At 46.3% G+C, this 11,758-nt stretch overlaps 2 protein-coding genes across 2 annotated transcripts; both read left to right on the forward strand.

The window, feature by feature from the left end:
- Positions 1 to 856: 856 nt before the first annotated feature.
- Positions 857 to 1,105, forward strand: DACRYDRAFT_48830 (uncharacterized protein; the record flags this gene model as incomplete). Its single annotated transcript, XM_040774868.1, has 1 exon — positions 857 to 1,105. The coding sequence occupies one exon, from the start codon at positions 857 to 859 to the stop codon at positions 1,103 to 1,105; it is 249 nt and encodes an 82-aa protein (XP_040631104.1).
- Positions 1,106 to 5,102: 3,997 nt separating this feature from the next.
- Positions 5,103 to 5,318, forward strand: DACRYDRAFT_105275 (uncharacterized protein; the record flags this gene model as incomplete). Its single annotated transcript, XM_040768065.1, has 2 exons — positions 5,103 to 5,186; positions 5,238 to 5,318. The coding sequence occupies 2 exons, from the start codon at positions 5,103 to 5,105 to the stop codon at positions 5,316 to 5,318; spliced, it is 165 nt and encodes a 54-aa protein (XP_040631105.1).
- Positions 5,319 to 11,758: the final 6,440 nt, after the last annotated feature.

Here is an 11,758-nt window from a genome sequence, read left to right on the forward strand (position 1 = left end):
AGACTCTTGGCACTCTTAGGTGAGCAGACTTAGTCAGCCTGTGTTGCCCTAACAGTAAGTACTTTTCCAATCACTCTCCACAGGAATAGGCTGACATCAATTACAAGGTACTGAAGAATTCTATCCCCCAACACACACCTGCCTCAATCTCCACTGTCCCCACTTTGTTCACACCTCTGAGGCAGCAGCACTGTATGATCCACAGCAATATATAGCTGCTCTCTACACCCTCAACCATGGTGTTTTCCCTGTTACAGTCAACTCTCTCAGGTGTTGCCATTGTAACACCAGATATCACCTTAATTACTCACACCAAGAAGCCCCTGGTAAAGGAATGTGTCAAATTTACTATGGAGGGATGCCACCTGTGCTCCAATCTGAGAAGCATCTCCAGTTTGAGGAGGGACTTTGTGGCCTCTTCCACTCATATACTGTTTTATCACAGTGAGTACATATCCAGAAAAGCTTTCTCAGACTAATTCCTTCACAGTGCTTCAGCAGGAACCACAGCAACAGTATCTCATGATTCATTGGGAAGGACCCAGACTCACAACACTGGGAGCTATGCAGTTCCTCACCTGCATAGTGAATACCTCTCTTATCTCTTTGACCTCTACTCACTGCTCCTCCACCATTCTGAGCAAGGCACCCAGCTCACTCTCCCTGACATGGCCAGCAGCCAGAGTGATTGACTCACTGCTGCCATGATAGAGAGAAACATCTTCATGGCAGCAAATGGGCCAGAGCACTGGTCACATTCTTGCAACCTTTGCAGAAAGTTCTTTGACCATGATGGAGAGCAATGTGAGTTTACTCTTTGATGAGGGGATCTCATCACTTACAGAAGTATCCAGACATGCTATCTTGTGCTGTCACTGATGGAGTTTCAATTGGGCGCCCTTGCTGTGGAGTCCACAACTGCACCATCCCCCTCTCTTCCAACCATGCATGGTATTGCCCACTTCACACAGCCAGGGAGGCAAGCCGTGCAGTGGAAGGCTGTAATAATGAAGCAGAGCCTGGTAGGAAGACCTGCTCCAATCCTGAACATTGTTTGCTGGAAGAAAATTACTATGCTGCTGGCCAGTCTGCACTTCAGCTGTGAGATTGACACCAATGTGCCAAGTCTTATTCTCAAGAAGGGGACACTCCTGATGTCCCCAATACCAGCAGCCACTGTGGAGGGAGGAAGAAGGCACCTGGGCTCAAGGCCCACTTTGGCAGGAGAAGGATGCACAATGAGCAACTCATTGTGCATCCTTGTGGGGTCATTGTGGCCAGGGGCACTTTCTATGGGGCCAAGTCACTTTCCTCTGTAGCAGTGAGTATTTTTTTTTACTTAAAACATCCCTTTATAGCCCTTCTTCAGGAATTCATTCGTGGTGTTTTTCCCACACCCCAGGCAATGCCAGATGTCATGTTCTATGACAACAACTGTCACCTCCACCAGTATCTTTCAGGACAAGGACCCATTCAAGAACATTTCAGCAAAACTGCACTGGTGGTAGACGTTTTCCATTTCAAGAACCATCACTCCACTGCTGACCAGTACTGCTCCACCCATTGCAATCCAATGGCCTTCCCTCAGCTCTACAACCAACAATCTGGCCAGTGGACTTTCAATTCCTCTGCATGTGAGCAAACCAATGCATGGTTGAGGAATTTTGATGGAATAGTGTGAGAAATGTTGCCAGTGAGATATGAGTTTTTCCTTGATGAGGTTATCAAGGCCCACAACTGCTTTTGTGTTGAGGAGCTGCAACACAATAATGCACTTCCCTACCTTATGGATAGGTCTTGGTTGTTGAATGGACTAAACAGCATGACATAGCATATCATAGCATTAGGGTCATAGGTTAAAAACATATGGTTATTGAGTTGCTCAGCTCTACTTGGCATTGTTCCTGAGGCTTGCTTCTTCCCTAGCAGCAGCACAAAAGGCAATCCAGTCTTGTGAATCATTCTGCATGAATGAAGCAAGAGTAGTAGGATTAGCAACCTCCAGCCACCATGCATTGTCTGACCAGGTAGTTGAAGGCATGGTATATCCTATAACTGAAACCCATGCTGCAGAGAGCAATTATCTGTTTTTCACCCTCTCCCTGACCTCCTCAATCTGTCTTTTAATCTCCCTGAATGTCTGCAAACCAGGCCACTTGGCTGGGCATCCATGGGCCTTCTTTGGGGATGATTTCAAGGTGGCTGAGGTGCTTCTGGTGAGGATATCCTGCTTGATACACACATTGAGGTCAAACCCTGCTTTGTTAAAACTTCTGGCTCACTGCCACTTTGGCTGCTTCTCTTCTTCCTCTTCCCAGCCATTCCTGGTAGCTTCACCAGAGATACCTCCTCAACTTCAGTGGCAGGGCTTGCTGTTGGGCAAGTCAATTTCTGTGGGGTTGAGAAGGCTGACAAGGTTCCATGGCATATGTCCTGTGGCAGCTGAGTTGGTGCATGCTCTTCAATGGCAGCCTTGATAGCTGGGGCAGTCTTCCTGAGGCCAGCATGGTGAAAAAAAATGACTTCCTCCCTCTTGATCTCCATTGTTGCATCATGCTGATAAATGGCCCAGCACCCTGTAGATGGGAGATAGACTTCCAGAAAATCTTGATCAGGGTACTCAGTTTGCAGAGTTTTCTGGAGGTTGCTGGGCCATTTGTTGACGCATGTGGTGTGACCCCAAGCACTTAGTGAAGCAACCAGTCCATCATATCAAGTGGTGTCATCCTGGAGTCAAGTCAGTAGATCCCTTACAAGTATTAGGTACTGGCTAACCTCTTGGATTCCAACCACAGAGAAGCAACAGGCTAACATCTGACCATTATTGTGAGCCTCCTCATCTTCCTGCTGATGCTGGGCATGCAAGGGTGTCTTGGTGGCTCCTGAATGCCCAAGAAAGCCCAGATTATTGACATGAGTGCCAAGTGTGGTTAGGCCATGATAAGCCAGTGTAGGTCAAGTTAGAGTGGGGATCCCTGAATTCACAGGCATGATTCCAGATGAGGCAGGACTGATTGCTGGGTCAGAGAAGGTGAGGGGGAGATTCTGGGTGATCAGATGTTTCTGCACTTCACATACAATGCCATGAATGTGCTGCTGCTTCTGGCAGTGTGCCCTGCAGTGACCAAAGTAGCACCCTTGCTTCCTCCTTCCCTTGCACCCAGCTTCTGGGCATGCACCAGCACCAGCATTTGCTGGAAAAGGGGGGGTGGCAGTTGGAGTAACAGGAAGATTGGTGCAGTGTACATAGGAGGTGCTTTGCAGCACTTCTTGCATGGCTTGCAGAGGAGGGAGTGTCAACCACTTGAAACCTCTACACATGGGATCAGCAATACCCATATGGCTTGGGCATTGAGAATATGTTAGCTTGTTTGGGCATTATGCAGAACACTCTCCTCTTACTTTAGCAAAGATCTGGCCATAGTTTTCAGGCTTTTCACCAGAGGCATTCTTGCACACTTGTGGGTGTATCAATAGCTTGCAAAAATTGCACTCAGCAGGTTGTATTCTGGGTTGATTTTGTTCTGGATAGAACTGGAGTACAAAGTCCACATCCATGTGCTGCCCATGTCCTGCCATTTTAGACAACAATGGACCCAGTGATGTTTTTGGAGAAAAAAAATTAGGTGGGGAAGAGAAGCATGGGACCCTAACACACTAAAACACAAGGAGTGCCAGTAATCTCATGATTATGATGTAGCTGTTGCTCTATCAGAGCAGATCAGGTCAGGGTCTATTGCATCAATGCTTAGGTCAGCACAGATTAAATTAGCTCACAATGTTAAAACATGTCAAAAGGTAATAAATATTTTATTAACTATCTAATTTTACTAGTACATGAAGTTTCTACCTAAATGTATCTTCAGAGGGAGAGGGACAGGGCAATAGGGTAGGGGAGGGGGTGAGCAAGGGAGAGGGGGAGAGGGCAAGGGAGAGGGAGGGGCAGAGGAGGAGGGAGAGGGATGGAGAGGGCAAGAGGGTGAGGGAGCAGGAGGGAGGGTGAGAGGGCAAGGGAGCAGGAGGGAAGGCAAGAGGGTGAGGGAGGGAGGGTGGAGGGAGGGAGGGCAGAGGACAAGAGAGAGGAGGAGAGAAGGGAAGAAGGTGCAAGGGACAGGCCCTGTGCCTCCTTTTAAAATTTTCATTGCCACAATTATGATGGACAGGCCATGCATAATTGTGGTGAAGGCCATGGTATCCATGGCCTTCAACAGATAGTGTATGACGGACTGGCCATGCACACACCATCTGTTGGCCTTGTACACAGCAGCATGACAGACTGGCCATGCATGCCCTGTGCACAGGCCTATCTCCATAGAGATGCATATGTGCACAATGGACAAACCATGCATGCATATGCATCTTGGGGCCATGACTAACAAGCCATGCATGCCCCCAATGCTCCCTGGAGGTGCTTTCAAGTGACAGACAAACCATGCACTTGTTAGCAACCTCTCCTCCCATCCAGCAATGTGATGGACCGGCCATGCACATTGCAAGGTGGTGGGAGGAAGAGAGGAGGGAAGGACCCTGATGGGTCAGATGTGCAATGTGTAGGCCAAAATTTGCATTTGTGAACCCTCAACACATAACACATGGATGCAAATCAGGCCATAAGGCCATAACTCGTGTATGCCTTGAGGCTATAAATACTTGAGTATTGTTGACCATCTTCGAGTATACTTTGAAACATTTCTAGCTTTTCTCTAACAATTGCTTTACTTGAAGATGCCTCCAAGGACAAGAAACATGATGATATATCATGAAGAATGTGGTGGGACCAGAAGAGGACATGGTGGAGGACATGGTGGAGGAGGTGGGGGCAGAGGAGGAGGAGGAGGTGGTGGTGGTGGTGGTGGTGGGGGTGGCAGGGAGGGGGGGGGGGGGCTGAAAGGGCTGCAGATAACTCCCATGTTGAGCTCTCGATCAGGAACATCACTGAAAGGGACACTCCTGAACTGGTTGAGTTTGGGAAGAGTGTAGATGCAGACTGCATGTGGCTTGGCTACAACAGGCCAAGGTACAGGCAGCAAGCACAGCATCCCCCCAATGTTGCTGGAAGGCAGTGACAGTGGGAGCCTCAAGGGCAGTACTGGCAGCTCTACATGGCCAGGCGGGAGGGTCAGGATGATAATCTGGCCCTGGTGAATATTCACCATGGAGCAGATGATCTGGCTGATGATGCTGATGTAAGTATTTCTTCCTGGGATTTGTGCAGAGTAAACTGACAAGTGAGACAGGATTGGAACAAGGAAGATTGCTTCTACCAGTTCATTGCATCCGATCTTTGGATTGTAGAGAAGGACTGGCAAGAGGCATAAGTAGCATTCTCTATTGTGTGAAGAGTCAATTAACTTACTTCTTGCAGATGCAAAGTCCCTGGCCATTCTTCTAATACCCTCACCATCTTGTTCCACCACTTTGTGGAGGGATTCAAAGGGGACCATACCCAAAACCCTGAGTGGGAGGATTTTTATGAGGAAGATGGAGAACAGTATGAGGTGGTGGGGATTACTGGCCATTGTTGGTGCCCTGGACCAACACCCAATGTGAGTATTCTTCTAGGGAGGGAAGAAGTAAAAGATTAAGCTGTCATTTTAGTCTTCTATATTACATTACTCTGTAGTATGGGGTGATGGAGAAGGCAATGCTACAGACCCAGATGATGAGGATGAGGATGAGCATCAGGAGGAGAATGAAATGGCAGCTTGGATTCATGCATGGCAAGCTGGTTCTCCTGAGGCCTCAAGTGGACTGTGGCAGTACTGGCTGGTTTCCCATGAAGAGCTGAAGGAAGTAAGTGGATTGCAATGTAGACTGTGCAGCCCTAATCGAGGTAAATTTTCAATTATACTTCCATGTGCACAGACCATACCCTATGAGTATATAAGCAGTAGTAGGATAGTACTACTCTCCTTAAATCTGATCTCTGAGGAATCTCCACAGTCTTGTAGAGATAGGCCTAGTTATCTCATCTCATCAAAACTCTTCCCAAACTCTACTGATTTCTGCTTTCCTGTCCAAATCCTCTCAAGTCTACTCCAATACCCACTGACACCCCTGTTGATATAGGGTGTTTGGTCTTGCTGGCAATCTTGTCATCTTGTTGGGTTATAGTTGGCAGCCTTGCTTGACTGTGTGCCCTCACAGGCCAGTAACTCACCATGTTTGAAATTAGGGCTGGATTCAACACGGTGATTGCTTTCACAGCAAACACCTTCAACTCCCAGCATGTGGCAGAGATCTAGCTGGGGCCCTTCTTGCATGCCTACTATTGGGACACCATCCCTGGGGAGCAGGCAATCCTCAAGGGCTACACCAGAGAGCTTTCCCACCCTCTCTTTGGTCTTGATATCTTTGTGTTTGGGCAAGATGGCCAAGGCTGGAGGTACACTTGGGGGGGGCCTGCCAAGAACCTGATGGGCAACCTGAAGGACCTTGTGTTCCATGGTTATGGAGTTCCATAAGAAGATCAACCTGGGCATCTTCCAGTACAGATGCAGGCACCAATGCAAGGGTAGGGCAGATCTGCATTTCATTGAGGGGATGAATGGGGTGTTTGAATTACACCCCAACCCAGAAGATCCCAACCACCATGTCCTTAAGATTTCAATGAGGGTGGGTGAGAACAGTGAGATACAAACATCCCCCCCAGCCCGCCCCCTGCACCCCAAGTGGATCTCTTAGAGAGGGTTAATCTTTTTTTCTCTTTTTCTTCTCCTCCTGCCCCTCCTCTCCACTCCTCCCCTGCCTGTCATTACGTGTTTTTCAGCATTGTATAACCCAAAAAAATATTCTCCAGTTTTTCTGGTAAAAACTCCTAGGTATCTTGTAGATACTGTTAATTTTATGGTGTTCCTGGTGCCTGAGTGTCCCCCTTAGTCCATTAAATAATGCTGTCAATGGTGTGCATTAATTAATTATTATTTATTATTTACAAGTATAATACTCTACAATACTCAGAGTAGAAAAGACATTGTGCCTATGTCACGTGCTGAAATGACCAATATTGCTTACCTCATTTTGGGCTGTGGACCTGGGATCAAATCTAGCACAGCTGAGGCTGGAATCTAGATTTCATAATAGCAGATTCCAGATTCTGGATTCCGGATTCCATGTCAGGGAACCCATATGTTCTCTGACATGTCAGTACTCCCAGGGTCCCCAACACAAAATCCAGAATTCAAATGCCAGATGCTGAATTCTAGATTCTGGCCAGGGACCCTTATTTTATTCCTGCCTTAAGCAGCTTACTCTATTATTAATGAAATACAGTTCAACTCCATGTGATACTTACTCCCAGCTCATCTTTACTTTGTGAAATTTCCAAAGTCTTATATCCCTCAACTACTATGGACCTCTATCAACTTATTAACCAGCTCTCCAGCATGCAGCAACACCTTCAAGGAATATCTGCAGAGCAATTTCTTTTGTTTCTTGCACTAGCTCAGCACCTGCAAACTTGAATTGCATGGCAGGAAGTATGCACCGTCACAGCAGCAGCAACTCCCCCCCCAACCCTTCCTCACACTGTTCTTGCTTTTCTTTCTACTGTTCTATACAAGACCATCAAACAATGGCACAATGGGAAGCATCTCACACCCTACTGTGGAATCCCACTTGGGATGTTACTGGCCTAACACAATCATTTCCCAATGATTTCACCCCCTTCCAGACATATGCCCACCTCACAGAGCTTGGTTAGTAGTATATAGTACCTATAATACAATAAAAGCTAAATAATATATCTCCTCAGCTGCTGAAGAGTTATACCCACCAACCTGCATTTGCACCAATTTCTCCTGCCCACACTTTATTGAAACTGGACATCAAGCAGCTCTTCATGATCCACAATGATATACTGCTGCACTGTACACTCTCAACAATGGGGCTGACCCAGTCTCTGTGACATCTCTCAAATGCCAGTCTTGCAATAGTCATTATCATTTAAACCACACTCAACAAGAAGGCAGAAATAACAAATACATTTGAGGTTACTATAACCAGATGCCAACAGGGTTACAGTCTGAAAAGCATCTCCTCTTTGAGGATAAGCTATGCCAATTGTTTTGGTCTTACACTGTTCTCTCCCAGTATGGTGCTTTACCACTGTTAATACCTGTACTCACACATATCTCAGTACTTCTTCAGCAGCAACTGCCACAGTATACCATGACACCTTGGCCAAAACCAAGATCTTCAATAGTGGCACATATCAAATCCCTTTGCTAAGAAGTGAATACATAAGTGACCTGTTTGACTTATACTCCCTCCTTCTCCACCATTCTCAGCAAGGCACACAACTTATCCTCCCAGACTCAGCAGGAAGCCAGATGGAACGGCTCTTACCAGCATTGATGCAATGGAATCAATTCATGGCAGACAATGGACAGGAACAATGGGCACATTCTTGTCAACTCTGTCAAAAATTCTTCTTCCAACATGGAACACAATGTGTGTTGCAATTCCCAGATATGAACTTTACACTGATTATTTTCTCAGACATGCTCTCTTGTGCAGTGACAGATGGAGTGGCAATTGGTCGCCCATGTTGTGCTGTACACAACTGTACCACCCCATTGCCCACCAATCATGCAATGTACTGCCTACAGCACTCTTTGTTGAGTTCTGTCTGTGCTGTTGAAGGCTGCAAAGCACCTGTTGAAGCTGGGTGCAAAACTTGTGCATTAGCTCAGCATCATCAACTTGAAGACAACTATTATGCAGCTGGTCAATCTGCTCTTGTTCTTCAGGACCATCTTGACTGTGCCAAGTCATACTCAAGGGAAGGAGACACACCAGACATACCTCAGACTGGATGAAAACATAAAGGGCAGCTTAAAGCACACTTTGGCAGAAGAAGGACACACAATGAACAGCTGGTTGTCTGCCCCTGTGGCATAATCATTGCATGGGGAACTTTTTATGGAGCAGAATCTCTCTCATCTGTAGCTGTGAGTGTTATTACCTTGACACAATAACTACTATTAAGTGTATACTCCAGGACTTTATCTGCTCAGTATTTCCAACACAGAAGTCTATGCCTGATGTTCTGTTCTATGACAACAATTGTCAATTTCAGCAGTATCTTGCAGGCCGTGGTGATATTGAGGAGCATTTCAAGAAGACAGCCTTAGTAGTGGATGTCTTCCACTTCAAGAATCACCATTCTGAGAAGGATGAGTATTGCAGCACACACTGCAATCTGATGCTTTCCCCTCAACTCTATAATGCAGAGACTGGTACATGGACTTTTAACTCATCTGCATGTGAGCAGACAAATGCATGGCTCAGCAATTTTCATGGCAGTGTTTGGGAGATGCTGCCAGTTTGATATGAGTTTTTCTTGGATGAAGTTATTAAGGCACAAAATGCATTTCTTGTATCTGAGTTGCAACGAAAGAGGAAGGAGCCATATGTAATTGATAGAGATCTTCTACTTCATGTCTAAGGCTAATACATTAGGTAGAGAGATGTATACTGTAACTCAACTATATATGAAATGTCATTGGTATATATTTTTGCTCACCATTACTCTAGCACTAGAGATTCATTGGCTTGAAGGCCATCAACCCTAGCAGTATTGCAAAAACTCACCCAAGCTGTATCTGGTTTTGCTTCATAGTTGGCAAGTGTCATTGCTGTTGCAATATCCAGCCAACATGCATTATCTGACCATGTAGAGCTTGGGACAGTGTACCCCAGGACTGCAAGCTGAGCAGTTGCTAGTGGTTCTCTGTTTTTCATCCTTTTGGCTACCTCTTCTATCTCATCCTTCACCTGCTTGTATGTTTTCATCCCAGGCCACTGGGAGGGGCGACCATGGCTCTTCTTCTGGAATGGTTTCAAGGTGACTACCTCTGCCCCTGTCTGAAAGGATGCCTGCTTGGCCTCAGACTTGAAATGCAAAGTATGATCAGGCTCACTGCCACTCCAAGTGGCATGCTTTTTTTTGGTTTTTCTCTTGTGCTGTAGTCCAGGCACTCTGGCTGACCTTGTCGATGTCTGAATCCACTTGGATAGGTGTTTGACAGACTGGTTTTTGAGGGCTGGGGGTGACTGAAGATGTCCCATGATGCAAATCACAGGGCATACTTGCTGAGTTGTGCTCTTCAATAGCAGCCAGCACCTGAGGGTCATGCTTGCCAACTCCAGCATGTCGGAAGAAGACTACTTCCTCTTGCTTCACTTCAATGGGTGCCTTATGTTCAGAAATAGCCCAGCGTTTTTGAGATGGAATATAAAGTGTGAGGTAGTCCATATCTGGATACTCCTTAGCAATGACCTTCTGTAGATATGAAGGCCATTTGCAGAGAGAGGTGGTGAGACCATTACTGGTGTGGGTGGCAACAAGGCCATTGTGATGAGTTGTATCATCCTATCACAATATTAGCCATTGGTCAATGAATTATTATTATTACATGAACATACCTTTTCAATGCCAACAACTAAAAAGGCACAGGAAAGCCTCTCCCACTCATGCTGTGCTTCTTCTTCCTCTTTGCAATGTGAGTCTTGTGCCCCTATCTTGTTTCCACTGAGAGACCAAAGAAAACCAGGATTATCTACATGTGTGCCCAGAGTAGCAGGACCATGGAAGGCTTGAGTAGGTGGCACAGGAGGTCTGGATGGCTCAGGTGTTGTTGCAGGTACTGGTGCATCTGCCAGAGTGACTACTGGATCTGACAAATGGTTGGATGGAGATCAGGCTATGAGGGTAATCAGGTGTTTTTGCACCTTACAGACAATGCCATGTGCATGTTGTAACTCTTGACAATGGGCTTTGCAGGAGCCAAAATAGCATCCTTGCTTGTGTCATGCCTTGCACCCAGCCTTGGGGCATTGACTGGATCTAGTGTTAACAGGTGGTGGGATAGCAGGTGGTAGATTGCCACCAGAGAAGCTTTGTTCTGCATAGACTGTTGATCAAATTGTTTCTTGAACATCAGGGGGAGGTGGGTCTGTTAACCACTTGAAACCCTGCTTGTTGGGATCCCCAGTTCTCATGTGCCTTGCACACTAGAACACATGAGAGACCAGATGATTTTCTAATATATTAGTACATACCTGTGCAGAAATCCATCTATAATTTTCATTCTGGCCACTTGTAGCCTTGCACACTTGCAGAGACATCAGGGTTTGACATACTCCATAATGCACAGGATGGAGAATAGGTCTAATATTCTCTGGGTAGAGCCAGAGAACAAAGTTGACATTGAGTGGTGCTGGAGGGGCTGCAATATGAGGAAATGCACAGAGGACAAGGTGGGAAAGGAAGAGAGGGTATTGTGAGCTACCACAGGAATGAGAACAGCTGAAATTATTATTATTTTCTTCAGTTCCATCAATCTGAGCTTGATAGAAGGATCTCAGACCAGATCAGTGGACATCTTCTCATGGACCCTATGTACCATGTGGCAAAATAGGAACTGTGAGAAGATGCCAGTCCACACAGAAATGCATGCTCTGAGCACACACAGAGTGTGCTAGGCATGCTGTAATAAATGTGAATATATTTATTCACTATCTAGAAAAGTGTTATATGTAACTAAAAGGGAAGGGTAATACTTACCCCTTCCCTTTCATTGCTGCTGATACCAGCAGACTGCCAGCACCTGCAGAAATCACACATTCCTCCCCCCAATAGGGAAGGGGGAGGGAGCAGTTCAAATGGGTGGCACACTGCAGAGGGACATGCCCTACTGCAATGAAACACCCAAGCCCTGCCCAACTCTGTGATGGACATGCCATGCACAGAGAG

Source organism: Dacryopinax primogenitus, assembly GCF_000292625.1.
Source record: "Dacryopinax primogenitus strain DJM-731 SS1 chromosome Unknown DACRYscaffold_4, whole genome shotgun sequence".
NCBI classification, from domain to species: Eukaryota; Fungi; Basidiomycota; class Dacrymycetes; order Dacrymycetales; family Dacrymycetaceae; genus Dacryopinax; species Dacryopinax primogenitus.